This window comes from Meriones unguiculatus, chromosome X, assembly GCF_030254825.1.
Source record: "Meriones unguiculatus strain TT.TT164.6M chromosome X, Bangor_MerUng_6.1, whole genome shotgun sequence".
Taxonomy (NCBI): domain Eukaryota; kingdom Metazoa; phylum Chordata; class Mammalia; order Rodentia; family Muridae; genus Meriones; species Meriones unguiculatus.
Window position 1 is genome coordinate 38,656,096 of NC_083369.1, and position 14,248 is coordinate 38,670,343.

Here is a 14,248-nt window from a genome sequence, read left to right on the forward strand (position 1 = left end):
ACTGCTTTCCTGTTTGTGCCAATGCCTTAGTGTGCTGGTTCTCAGCAGAACTGAGGGTGAAGGGTTAAGGTATGCAAGGAGACTCTAGTCCCTAGACTGAAAAAGAGAGGGCTTCATTTAGTCCAGTCCAGATGACTAACTAGAACCAGTGTCAGAGGATCACAGTGCCTCATAGCAATAGCCAGAGCTACACAGAAAGTATAGTGTTGGATTTCCTGTGGCAGCCATGTTTGTCAGGATATGGAGGAGATATCTCCCCAGGAGTCAGCAACCTAGGTACAGATGTGTAGGCAACATACATTGGAATCCCTCATACCCTCCTACTGTTGTAGGGTGGCACCAGGAGGAGAGGGGGCCTGCTATCAGGATATAAACTGCAAAACCTGCACTCCCGGTGCAGGGTCCGTACCGCTCCCTCCCCCAAAGTGACTCACAGACCGCGGTTCCATGCAAAAGCAAGAGGCAGTTTATTCCGATCGCGATGGGGGTCGTCCCTTCAAAGCAGGAGATGACCCCGAGCATACAAAGCACAGAGTTTTTATTTCAGGTCTTTACATTGATTAGTTAGCAGTGTAAGACCTGGGGTCTCACAGCTCAGGAGTTCAATCGCGCCCTTCCCAGAAACTCCCCCAGACCAAGACTCGTTGCAAAAGCAAGAGGTTTATTTACCATTGTACAATGGGGTCACCCCCGCTGGTCAGCAAAGAGTGGGACCGGGAGACAAAGGCCTTTAGGCTTTTAAAAGAAAAATTGCGGGAAATTTGAAGTTTAAGTTTTGGCAATTTAGGATTGGATGAGGAAGCTATAAAGTAAGATAATTGGTTAGGCTTAGATGCTCAAGCTTGGCCAGTCCTGCCAAGTGTGGATGCAGCTGCAATTTAAGGTGGGGGTGGTTAGCTCATCCTTGAAGATTAGGGGCTGCGGACTCTTGGCTGGAGGTCAAAAGCTAATCAGAAGAAGTCTAGGTTTGTTGCTAAGAAACGCTATCTCAAGGACAAGGGTCTGGTCATTCTTTTGCTGAGTGAAGGTCATTGCTTGCTTGCCCTTTTTTTTATATCTGTCCTCACGGATAGGGTCACATTTCTTCACTCTCTGGAAAGGTACTAAGAGGCTTTAGCTTAACCTGGACCTAAAACTCAAAACTATAGGCTTTAGAAGACATATAGGTTACAAAGTTAGCCTAACCCTTTCAGCAGAAAAGATAGCAGTTATGCGGTTGGCAGCTGTGGCGGGGAACTCATAGCTCCAAGGACAGTCCTCCCCTCTTCTCCCATCTCTCGGTTCTGTAGCAGGCCGCTTACAGCTTCAAGGACAGTCCTCCCCTAAATTGCCTGACTTGTTCTTTCTTTTTAGCTGGCCCTTATTCAAGGTCCAGTTGTTTTTCTTTCTAATTTGGGATGGTCCCATTTCTCATTCCCCCCTTTTTCTTTGGCATAATTTTAACCCTAAAATTACAGGCTAGATGAATCATCTGAAGGAATGGGCGGGCATGGGAGTGTTAGCAGGCCTTCTGGTGTTGGTCTCCTTGGTTTGCCTGTGGTATATATGCAAGATTAGAGTCTCACAACAGTGTGATGCAGCCATGATCATTCAGGCCTTTACAGCCATTGAAGCAGGACATTCTCCCCAAGCATGGTTGGATACCATAAAAAGCTAAAATGATACGCTCAGGATGCGAGGCTAAGCACTGCACTCAGGGTCAGCCGCTTTGGACCCAGAGAAGAGCATGTCTGATTGCATGCGGGTTGATGCCCCAGGTCCTGCCTCTGAGAAAAAGGTATCAGACGGGTCGGATGCTCTTTGGGTGGATGACACCTAAATGAACATCTGTACAAAGTCCCAATTTATTTCTAATATCAGAGATCAGACCTCTACTCTTGCCTGATGCGTCTAAAACAAAAAGGGGGAACTGTAGAGAGCTGCGGAATGCTATGCCTTAAAGATGGAGCTGGTTTCTGCCTTCCACCTTCCCGATGGTGAGTGCTCTCTGTCACGAACAACTCCACATTTGGCTAAGGCTGAGGATCTGGCTTGCTTCCATGTATGTGGACCTATCTGCATTGCCCCCGTGGCACGCCTGGGCTGGCTACCCAGAGGCTATTTAAGCTGGGGGCTGGCTTTCCCCGGGGTCCGAGGATTGTTCAATGTTCCTGAATAAACTGCATTGAAAAAAAAAATTACAGGCTAGATTCAGCCTGCATCTCTAATTGCTGATACTGCTGTCGAAGCATAAGGACCTGAACAGTACTGATCTGTTCTCTCACAAAATTGACTAGCTTATTAAGAATGCAGGGGCCAAGAGTTACAATCAGGAGAAGAGTTAGCAAAGGGCCTAGCAAGGTGGAGATTAAAGTGGTCATCCATGGAGAGGAATTAAAACATCCTTCAAACCATCCTAGGCTTTGGGCTCGTTCTCGCTTTCTCTTTTCTAAGCCCTCTTTGACCTTATCTAGGGTCTCAGTGACAAGTCCAGTATGGTCGACATAGAAACAGCATTCTTCTTTTAGGGCGGCGCATAAACCTCCTTGTTGCAAAAACAATAAATCTAAGCCCCTTCTGTTTTGTAACACCATCTCTGATAATGACTGTAAGGAATCTTTGAGCTCTCTAATTGTGCTTTCTAATCTTTCTATGTCCTCATCAACAGCTGCCCTAAGCTCATTCAACCCGCTATGTCAGAGGGCTATAGCCGACCCTCCAGCTGCTGTCCCTACTGCTCCTAGCCCGACCCCAAGCATTATGGCTAAGGAAATTCCCAGGTCTCTTTTTGTTCATATCAGCGGTTCCCCCACAGAGTCCCAGTATTGGAAGGGCTCTTCATACGGGTGATAGGTGACTCGGGGGATTACCTGGACCAGGACACAGTAGTCAGATGAACTGACAAGCACCTGAGTACTGACACAAGTAGTGATCCCTGTTGCACAGGCCCACCATCCATCGATTGGTGGTATGAGGTACCCAGACAGACCTGCAACATCATAGGTTTGGTTGCATAAAAACTGATGACTGGGGGGAACTTTACCTACACAGAGTCCTTGCCCTGAAACGGCAGACAGGAAAAGTCTAGCCTCCCTTTGCTAGGGAGGCTGTTGCCTCTTGGGAGGTACTTATCTCATCTGTAAAGGCAATTCCTTCATAATATGGGGAAGCAATTCCAAAGCATAACCAACAAGACTCAGTAACCTTGGGGTTGGTATTATTTAGGGCCTGAAAGGCCCCCTGTGCTAGGGAAGTAATGTATGGTCCAGGAGGCTTAGGGGAAGAAGAATCTTTACCCATTTTTGAGTTAGGAGTCAGTGAGGGGGTTGTTGGACGTGGGGCTATAGTCTGGGGGTCCACTTTCACTGGGGGAACCAGGTGAGGGCCAGCTTTATTTGGCCCTACTTCAGCAGATGGGGCTGTTATTTTTAATTTGATGGTGAAAAGTAACCCATCATCATATCTTTCCTTATATATTCGTAGGCCCCAAGTGAACCCCGTCACCCAGTTAGTTGAAATCTGTTTTCCAGCGTCTGTGAACCGGATTAGCAGGGGGTGGCACCAGGTGGTACATATTGGCTGATTAGTCCACCTATTGTTTGGTCCCCAGTCTGGGGGCTGGGCATGACTGTAATTAGCTTTAACAACAATGTAATCCCAACTGGAGGTAGGCTTCCAGTAAGTATCGCCAGTGGTTTCACACCCCCAATTCTTGCAGTAGAAGTCATTTCTCCCCCCACATTTGTTTACCATTTTAGGTTGCTGGTGAGGTCCTGGACATACATAAAAGGTTAGAACTCGCAGCATACTGCGGTGGTTGGTGGTCCCGCAGCCCCCCCCAGGGATCTAAGCCCCTTCTCTCACTAAAAGACCCATGTCTATGGTCCCCAGGAACCACGTTGGAGTCTAGGTGGCTTTGCAAATCCCAGTTAGCAGGTGCTCCTAGAGCCATTTTACAAAGGCCAGGGTACAAGTCCGGCCACCATGTGAAGGGTGGGGCTATCTTTGAAACAGACCAAATTATAATATGTCTCTGATTAGTTACTTCCCAAGTCAAAAGTTTGGGCTGGTGAGGACTGGAGCCCAAGCAAGTATTGTAAGTGCTTAACAGAGCCAAAAGCACCAGCAGTTTGTGGATATCACCCACGGCTAACATTCTTAACAAGTTTAAGTTTTAAGGGATTGTCACTGGGCTGGATTTTCCAGTCAGAAGTGGAGTCCTCTGGAGCGGGTTTGACGTGTGATGCGTGGATCCAAGCAGCAATGCCTTCTACCTTCACAGCCGTTGGGGTGGTGAGCAGGATGCAATAAGGACCTTTCCACCGGGGTTCCAAATTTTGACTACGGTGTCGCCGAACATAAACCAAGTCTCCAACTTGGAACTGATGTGGCACCTCTAAGGATCCTGGCGCATATGCACTGCCAACCTTGTTCCAGATTTCTTTTTGAATAAGCTGCAGTCCCTTTAACCTGGACAACAAGTCAGAGTTACCACTAGTTATGTCAAGAGGGTCTCCCAGGAGAGTCAAGGGAGCAGGAACTCCATACAATAGTTCAAAAGGCGTGAGATTCAACAAAGAAGGAGTATTCCTGACCCTAAAAAGAGCCAGAGGGAGGAGTACCACCCAGTCACCGCCAGTTTCCATGGTCAATTTAGTAAGGGTCTCTTTTAGAGTTCTATTCATTCTTTCTACCTGTCCTGAACTTTGGGGTCTATATGCACAATGTAATTTCCAATTAGTCCCCAAAAATCTGGCCACCTCCTGACTTACCTGAGCAACGAAGGCCGGCCCATTGTCTGACCCGATTACCTTTGGAACTCCAAACTGGGGAAAAATGTCTTCTAAAATCTTCTTGGCTACAACCAGAGCAGTCTCTTTCTTGGTGGGAAAAGCTTCCACCCATCCTGAGAAGGTATCTACAAAGACTAGAAGATATTTATTTCCATACCTGGCCGGCTTGATCTCGGTAAAGTCCACTTCCCAATGCATTCCAGGTCTAGTTCCCCTTAACCGTTTTCCCGAGCTTTGGAAATTCTTCCCTATGTTTACCTTTTGGCAAGGGATACATGTCTGAGTCACTTTTTTGGTTAGAGCAGTGAGGTTTAGTATTCAGTAAGGAGATTGGAGAACAATTTCAGTCAATTTTCTTGTCCCTAAATGAGTCCATTGATGCATTTGTGCTATTAGTCTCTTAGCATCTTCCTGTGGCAAAATGACCTTACCTTTGGAGTCAATCCATGCTCCCACATTAGCATCAAATGTCCCTTGTTTTCTCTGTATTTGCTCCAGGTCATCCTCCGAGTATTTTAGCTGTTCCTTCTCTGGCAATTCAGTAGTTAATATCATTGGAGCAGGACTTCCTCTAGCAGCTGCTTTAGCCTCCTGATCAGCCATGTTATTTCCCTTTGCTGCCTTGGAATTTCCCTTCTGATGTCCCAGGCAGTGAATTATGCTTACCTTGGTGGGCAGTAGTAAGGTATTGAGCAAGGCCAAGATTTCATTTTTATTTTTAATTTCTTTACCGGCTGACGTCAATAGGCCTCTCTGCTGGTAGATGGCCCCGTGCACATGGGCCGTAGCAAAGGCATACCTGCTGTCAGTGTAGATGTTTATCTTTTTGTCTTTCCCCAAAGTTAATGCTTGAGTTAAGGCAATTAGTTCTGCTCGTTGAGCAGAGGTGCCTTCAGGCAGTGCTTGGGCCCATATTACCTTGTGTCCATCCACCACCGCTGCTCCTGCTTTTCTTTTTCCATTTTCCAAAAAGCTACTCCCATCTGTGTAATATGTCACCTCAGCATCTGGCAGAGGCTGGTCCTTTAAGTCCTTTCGCCATCCCTGTTCTTCCGCCAACACCTGCAAGCAATCATGCTCTGGGGGCTGAATCTCTGGATCTGGTAACAGGGTGGCAGGGTTTAGCCCCGTTGCTGGGGCAAAAGTAATCCTGTCATTATTCAAAAGCAAAGTTTGATAATGAGTCATGTGCGCATTCGTGAGCCAGCGATCAGGTGGCTGTCTGACAACACTCTCAAGGGCATGAGGGGCATAAACAGTAAGATCTTGTCCCAAGGTCAGCTTGTCAGCATCCTTTACCAATGCAGCGACTGCTGCTATTATCCGAAGGCAGGTCGGCCATCCTGCTGCTACTGGATCAAGCTTTTTAGATAGATAAGCTACCGGTCTCTTCCAGGGTCCAATCTTTTGAGTTAACACCCCTTTAGCCATTCCCTGGTTCTCGGCCACATAGAGATGAAAAGGTTTAGTGACATCAGGAAGTCCCAAGGCTGGAGCCGATATTAAAGCCTGTTTAATATTATTAAATGCAGCCTGTTCATCTTTTCCCCAGGAAAAAGAGTCATTGCCCTTTGTAAGGGCATACAGAGGGGCTGCCATTTCAGCGAACCCAGGAATCCATAATCGGCAAAACCCCGCTGTACCAAGAAATTCCCTCAGTTGTTTTGTAGTTTGTGGAGGGGGAATATGAAACACAGTCTCTTTTCTAGCCTCCGATAACCATCTTTTTCCTTCCTTCAGTATATACCCCAGGTAACTGACCTGTTTCCGGCATATCTGGGCCTTCTTTGCTGATGCTCTATAGCCGAGTTCGCCCAATTCTTGTAACAGTTGGCCAGTGGCTTTGAGACAGGTTTTCTGACAATCTGCAGCTAGTAAGATGTCATCTACGTACTGGAGAAGAGTTACCTGAGTATTTGTGGCCTGGAAGTGTGCCAGGTCTCGGTGCAGGGCTTCATCAAATATGGTAGGAGAATTCTTAAATCCTTGGGGAAGTCGAGTCCATGTTAGTTGGCCCGAGACCCCGGAGTCAGGATCTTTCCATTCAAAAGCGAAAATGTCTTGGCTGGCAGGGCTAAGTTGAAGACAAAAGAATGCATCTTTAAGGTCTAGAACAGTATACCAGGCTCTGTCAGGGAGAAGGGAGCTCAGCAGGTTATACGGGTTGGGGACTGTTGGATGTAAGTCCATAACCTGTTTGTTAACTTCCCTCAGGTCTTGCACAGGCCGATAATCGTTGCTCCCAGGCTTCCGGACCGGCAGTAATGGAGTATTCCAAGCAGATTGACACCTTTTCAAAACCCCTAGGTCAAGGAGTCGCTGTATATGAGGGCGAATCCCATCATGGGCTTCCTTAGACATTGGATACTGCCGCACTGCAACTGGGGCTGCCTGAGGTTTTAGCTCTATCTGGACTGGCGGTTGCTTTCTTGCTTTCCCTAAGCCAGCTGTTTCAGCCCAGGCCTCAGGGTATTTTTTTTACCCACCAGTCAATGTCTTTTTCCCCTTCTTTTAAATTTTCAAATAGCCGGTATTCATCTTCCAAGTGAATTGTAAGCACGTGAATAGGATCCCCTCTTTTATCTGTAACCTGTGGGCCTTCTGGGTTAAAATAGATGTGGGCTCCTATTTTGGTCAGGATATCCCATCCCAGCAATGGGCAGTCAGGCATGACTAAGAATGAGTGGGATACCCGGCCCACTCCAAGGTCCACTGTTCTTCGGGTAGTCCATGTATATTGCTTACATCCAGTGGCCCCTTGAACCCATGATTTTTTTTTCTTTCTTAGCCCCTGAGTCTTGCAACAGAACTGAATGCTGAGCGCCAGTATCCACTAGAAAATGGACTGGCTTCCCCTCCACCTTGAGGGTTACCCTGGGTTCGGGGAGGGGAACCGAACCCCGTCCTCCCTAATTGCTGTCATTGTTTAAGGTCAGGACCCTGGTCCCTGTGGCTCGAGAATTCAGCTGCTTCTTCTTCCTTTTGGGGCAATCCCTCCTCCAGTGTCCCGTCTCCTTGCAGTAGGCACACTGGTCCTTAGACAAAGGGCCCTTACGTTTGCCAGGAACTCTCTCCCTTTCAGACTTTCCTGAACTATGGTGGCCAGAATCTTAGTCAATTTTTTATCCTGCCTCTTGTCTCTCTCTCTCTCTCTTATCTCCTGTTCTTTCTGTTTCCTTTCTTCTTTTTCTTCTTCTGTTTCTCGACTATAGAAGACTTTTTCTGCTACTTGCACTAAATCCTTCAACGACTTATCCTGCAGACCTTCTAATTTCTGAAGTTTTCTACGAATATCCCTAGCTGACTGATCTATGAAAGATACAGCTACTGTTGCCCTGTGCTCATCTGAAGCAGGGTCATAGGGAGTAAACCGGTGGAATGCATCCATCAGCCATTCTAAGTAGGTTGCAGGAGATTCCTCCGGCCCCTGGACCACTTCTCTTACCTTAGTCAAATTGGTGGGTCTTCGAGCAGCCCCACGGAGACCCGCCATTAGAGTCTGGCGGTAAACCTTCAAGTGCTGCCTACCCTCTGGTGTATTGTAATCCCAATCAGGACGAGAGAGAGGAAACCCATTATTAATCTCGTCGGGGAGAACTGTAGGCCTCCCATCTGCCCCCAGGACATTCTTCCTTGCTTCTAAAAAAACTCGTCCCCTCTCCTCAGTAGTCAGGAGTGTCTGTAAAAGCTGTTGGCAATCATCCCAAGTGGGCGGGTGAGAGAAAAGGACAGATTCAAACAAGTCAGTCAAGGCTTGGGGGTTCTCAGAAAAAGGGGGATTGTGAGCCTTCCAATTGTAGAGATCAGCTGTGGAAAAAGGCCAGTACTGAAGGGGGTATTGCCCATCCCCCTCTGGAAATCCATAGGCTCGCAACGGGAGAGCCACGGCGTCCAGCTGGGTTGCTCTGCGGCTTCACGTTCCAGCTGCTGGGCCCCTTTCATTCTGAGCAGGGTCAGCTGGTGAGTGCAGCAGAACCTCTGGCGGTGTCTGCGGCGCTGATGGTGTCTGCGGTGGCAGCACTGCGGGACCGACAGCTCCTGCTGAGGGACGTGAGAGGGGACTAGGAAAGTTGCATGCTAGCCCCGCCTTAGGCCCCGAGGGAGAACTGACAGCCTCCGGGAAACTGACAGGGGAAACGGTCGGAGGTCTGGCAGGAGAACCGGCCAGGGAACTGGCAGGGGTAGGGGCCATGGCTGGCGGATAAGGGGGCAGAAGGTCAAAAAGGAGGAGGTCTGCTTCTGGAGAAGTGAGCACTTTCTTTTTCTCCTCTTCCTTAACAGCACAAACAGTTGTCGATGGAGTCTCTGTGGGGAGAACAAAGGGGCGCACCCAGGGGGGGTGGATGGCGAACAATATCCTCCCAGGTTAGGACATAAGGTACCTGATCAGGATGGCCCCCCTCCGCTTGGAGAGTCTTAGTCTTAACAGCAAGAATCGTGCCAAGGTGAAAGGTGCCCTCCGGTGGCCATCCAACCTGAAAAGCAGGCCATTCCGAGGAGCAAAAGGCTTGCCACTTTGCTTTTCTAACTTCCACTGAGAGATTATGTGCCCTATATTTCACTTCTGAGAAGTGGTCAAGGGTGAGAGATAAGGGTGTAGCCACCGTCTGTCCCATAATGAAATCGTCCGTCAGAAAAGTCAGAGAGGCAACAAGAACAGAGACAAAAAGAACCAAACAAGAAATCAGACAAGGACGCCCTTGTGGGTGATACCACAGTGCCCTAACGGAACGGCTCCCCAGCCGGTCCCTACGAAAATCAGACTCAGACGGGAGGAGGACCGTCTCTGATCCAACCTCCCAACAAATGGAACCTGGAGCGTCCTCCAGCTTCCCGGCTTTTCGACTATCTGACATGCCCGTCAATCGAAATAGCCTAATCAGACAACCAAGACGGTTCAGACAGGCGCCTAACCAGAAAAACAGAACAAAACAGAATCTGCAGAAACCTGAGGTCAAACAAACAAAATGACTAACCTGTTTCAACCTGACCTCCAAACTCGTCTGGTGAGGGTGGGGGAAGGGTCGCGTTGGTTTCCCGGGCGACGCACCACATGCAAAACCTGCACTCCCGGTGCAGGGTCCGTACCGCTCCCTCCCCCAAAGTGACTCACAGACCGCGGTTCCATGCAAAAGCAAGAGGCAAGGCAGTTTATTCCGATCGCGATGGGGGTCGTCCCTTCAAAGCAGGAGATGACCCCGAGCATACAAAGCACAGAGTTTTTATTTCAGGCCTTTACATTGATTAGTTAGCAGAAAAGATAGCAGTTATGCGGTTGGCAGCTGTGGCGGGGAACTCAGCTCCAAGGACAGTCCTCCCCTCTTCTCCCATCTCTCGGTTCTGTAGCAGGCCGCTTACAGCTTCAAGGACAGTCCTCCCCTAAATTGCCTGACTTGCTCTTTCTTTTTAGCTGGCCCTTATTCAAGGTCCAGTTGTTTTTCTTTCTAATTTGGGATGGTCCCATTTCTCAAAACTGAATAAATAAATAAATTTAATAATAATAAAAAGAGACTTCCCAATTACCTGTGGGCACAACAGAGTCCTTGGCTTCATGAGTAAGTTTTGGACTCTCACCTATACCTACCCATTATTTATTGAAATAAAACATTGCCTTAGGGCTTCTAGCCTAAGGGTCCCCAGGAATTCCACCAAGAAAACATATATAAAACATATATATATATACTTCTTTCCTTCATCCCTGTATATCATGGCTCCCTTCCTTTCTTCCATGCTTACATTCTCAGACTGTTGTCTGTGCTTCATTGTCTTTCCTTGCTCTCTGTCTTTTCTGTTTAAATTCTTTCCTTTTTCTGTTTGAATTTCTGGGTTTTCTTTTTCTTTATACTTTTGCTGTCCTTTCACGAGTGCTGCAATTGTGCCTGTCACCCCCCCCCCCCCATGTTCCTGTTACTGCACATGACCAATTTAACAAAATTAGAAACATAATGGGGAAAATAAAATTAGACACTCAGGAAATCATGACATACTTTAAAAATTTTTTACTGTATTAAATTGGCAATTCTAAAAAAAAATAAGAAATTTAAACAGATCTACTAGGTCCACTGAAATAGAAGCCATAATTAAAATCTCCTGATCAAAAAGATCCAGGGCCAAAGGTTTTAGTATATAATTTTAGAACACTTTTAAAGAATAGTTAGTGCTGGTACTCCTCAAACTATTCCATGAACTAGAAACAGAGAGAACATTGCCCAATTCACTTTATGAGCTCATAGTTACCCCAATAACCAGAGCACATAAGGATCCAACAAAGAACCCAAGTTCCTTTATGAATATATATGCCAAAATTCTCAGTAAAATACATCCAAGAAAATATTGACAAGAAGGTAGGCCTATCATCCCATAGCTTCAGGAATGGTTCATTTCCATAAATGCAACCCATTGTATAAACAAACTGAAAGAAAAAAAAAACCCACACAATCATCTCATTAGATGCAGAAAAGGCCTTTGACAAGATCCAACCCCCCCCCCCCCTTCATGATAAAAGTCTTGGAGAGATCAGGGATACAAGGAACATACCTGAACATAATCAAGACCATTTATAGCAAACCTGGATATTGTAGTCAATGTCAAATTAAAGGGAGAGAGACTTAAAGCAATGTCACTAAAATCAGGAACAAGACAAGGCTGTCCACTCTCCATATCTATAGGGAGAGATGAAGACAGCAACCTAGAATATGGGGGAGCCTCAAAGGGTCTTAAAATTATGGGTGTCATCTCCTGGAGCAGGCCTCAAACTCAAGCAAAAGATAGTTGGTTGATCCAGTAATGTTTATGCCACTGTTTGGTCACTTGGTAAATCTTTCAGGAATGTTGCTATTATTGCTGGATGGGTGCGACAGATGACTACTTTTTTTTTTTTAAATAATATGTTCAAGCTTGCCAGCACAGCAGTGCTATGAATGCTAATATGTAGTGGCAAAACTTGTATTTGAGTACCAAATACCATTTGTATTTCTCTATGTTTGGTGATGCTTTGTTTTGGAATAGTCTCTTAACTTAAATTCCAGGCAGGTTTGAAATCCCACCTACTCCTTACTTTGTGTCCTGTGTGTGTGTGTGTGTGTTTATGTTTGTGTTTTATAGTCCACTGATTCCAATTTGGGATGCATCACTTCCCACTAGGTCATGATCAACTCAGAATGAAACATACCCTTAAATAAACATGACCCTCTATCATTCAGAGACCGTCAAATGTCATTTGCTCCTCATCTTCAATGGTGACTGGCTTGATCATGTGTGGGTCTTATGGAGGCTACCAAAGCCTCCGTGAGTCCAGGAGTGCCTCAGTCATTCCATGTCTACAAGATACCATTTTCCTCACTTCCCTGAAGTCTTATAATCTTTCAACTGTCACATCTGACACTCTTGAACTTTAGGTACTTATTCTCAGCATTTTGACCAGTTGTAAATCTAGTGTTCACTATTGTTCACTGTCCAAACAAACTGACAGTTGTCATTTATCTTATTCCCAGCAGTGGTCCCTACTCCAATGACACATGTCTGTGACTCTTCAAAGGATGATGGGAAGATAGGTTAAACTATGGATTTCACACTAGAAAGGCCACACAAAGAAACTGAATAGGGCCAGGAGGGTGTGGATTGTGCATTGAATTGCGCAGGTGGATCTCTAAGTTTGAGGCCAGCTTGGTCTACAGAGAGGGTTCCTGGACAGTCAGGGCTACACACAGATACCCTGTCTTGAAAAACCAATATATATGTTGTTTGGAGCATCCAACAGTCTATGGGGAATAAGACACACCCTTTAGTATGTTTTTTAAGGTCTGAAAATTTAAGGGGTCTAGGAAAAGAGAGGCTGAGAGTGTTAGCCTAAGGAGGGAAGACCAGTGTGGGTACTCAAATATATATTAAAAAAAAGTGTATGTGTAAAATTTCTGTAGGAATAAATAAATTTTATAAAGCTATTTTTAAAAGATTAATTGTTTTGTTTCTAAAAGTGAAATTCCTTTAGTATTTATTTTCTCTGATTGTATTCTCATAGTAGAGAAAATGAATTTCTAGAAAATTAAATGTATTTATGTCACTGTTCCATGTAGGATTTGGGACACAAATCCAAAAGTTTCTAATGTCAAATCTTATGTTGTGTTTTCCCCCCTACCAGGCTATACTGCTTCCTAACTGTGAGATATAAAATAATTCCACTTCCTTTTCCCCACCACAGTGATTTTTTTGAGCATCATGACAAGGTTTTGACTTTCTCATTAGATATACTGTATTGGGAAATGGATTCTAAATGATGGCATATGTTATGCCATAATGTCTGGATTCTAGAAATGCCACCTTTTTCTGGAACAAGCTTTTGAAGATGGGATTAATGAACCTAGTCTGCTTATCCAGGAGGGCAGTTAATATAATTCAAAATGTTCTTAGTCTGATGGAAATAGAAGCAAAATTGACAAGAACAGAGAGGGAGACAACCAATCCGACCTCAGATATGGAGAGTAATGTATCCAGAATTCACAAGCAGTGCAGGCACCATCAGCATGTGGAAGATGTGGTAAACATATTATCTCCTAGGAACCTAGACTAGATAATAAACATATTATCAACTAGTCAACCTATTGACAAGTAGGCTTGAGTCCACTGAAACTTATTTCACCTTTCTGGGGGAGTTTCTGGGAAGGGCGTGATCTTGAACTCCTGAGCTGTGAGACCCCAGGTCTTACAGTATCAGAACATGCCCACAAAACAAACAGACAAACAAACAAAAACTACACATGGATCTGGATCCTGGAGCACAAGATTGTAATCTCAGTTACCTGAGAAGAGCAGGAGAATACCTTGAGCCCAGTATTTCTCTGTCGTCCTGTCATCACATCCATACTATATCCTAAGAGGAACTGTTAAAAAAGTCATTATAAATTAAGGAGAAGGTTGAGAGATGAAAATGTATTTTCAGTGATAAAAAAGACAGCTAAATGTCTTGAGCTGTTTTTCACACACTGAACCTATATTTAATACAATGTAGCTAACAAATGTAACAGAAAGGGGCCCATAGGGGAAACTTAAGGGACAGCCCGTAGAAAGAAGAGACTACAGGAAAGAATAATAGGAATTGAAATATGAGAAAAGAATGATGATGCACTGTAGGTTTAGATTTTTCACCAAACCTACTTTATTTAGGATTCTTAAGCACCTTTACCTCCCTGCCACCTACCCTGCAACCTTAGGTAGGAGATTAGTGGGGGGAAAGGGCTGTAGTCCTCTTTTATCTACTTCCTGTTGATCAGGGTTGATGGATCGTTAGGGAATTACCAGACTCAGACATCAGGATACCAGCAGTCCAGTCCAAAGACCAACACCAAGGAGCAACACAAAGTCAGTGAAAGCTGCAAGACTCAATTGGATTGCCCAGAGAAGCTCCCTGGAATGTTTCTCTCTGCAAAGTCAAGTGTTGAAGCATGAAGATCAGCACGGTAATGTTGATCTAAAAAGTG

The 14,248-nt window shown here is 45.6% G+C and overlaps 1 protein-coding gene across 1 annotated transcript; it reads right to left on the reverse strand.

Annotated features, from left to right (window-relative positions):
* Positions 1 to 454: 454 nt before the first annotated feature.
* On the reverse strand, positions 455 to 9,779 carry LOC132649848 (uncharacterized). The gene is given in 5 exon segments (XM_060374474.1): positions 455 to 7,250; positions 7,252 to 7,548; positions 7,550 to 7,863; positions 7,866 to 9,111; positions 9,113 to 9,779. Coding segments are annotated over 5 exon segments (5,505 nt in total). The 5' UTR covers positions 9,629 to 9,779; the 3' UTR covers positions 455 to 4,118.
* Between the last annotated feature and the right edge of the window lie 4,469 nt (positions 9,780 to 14,248).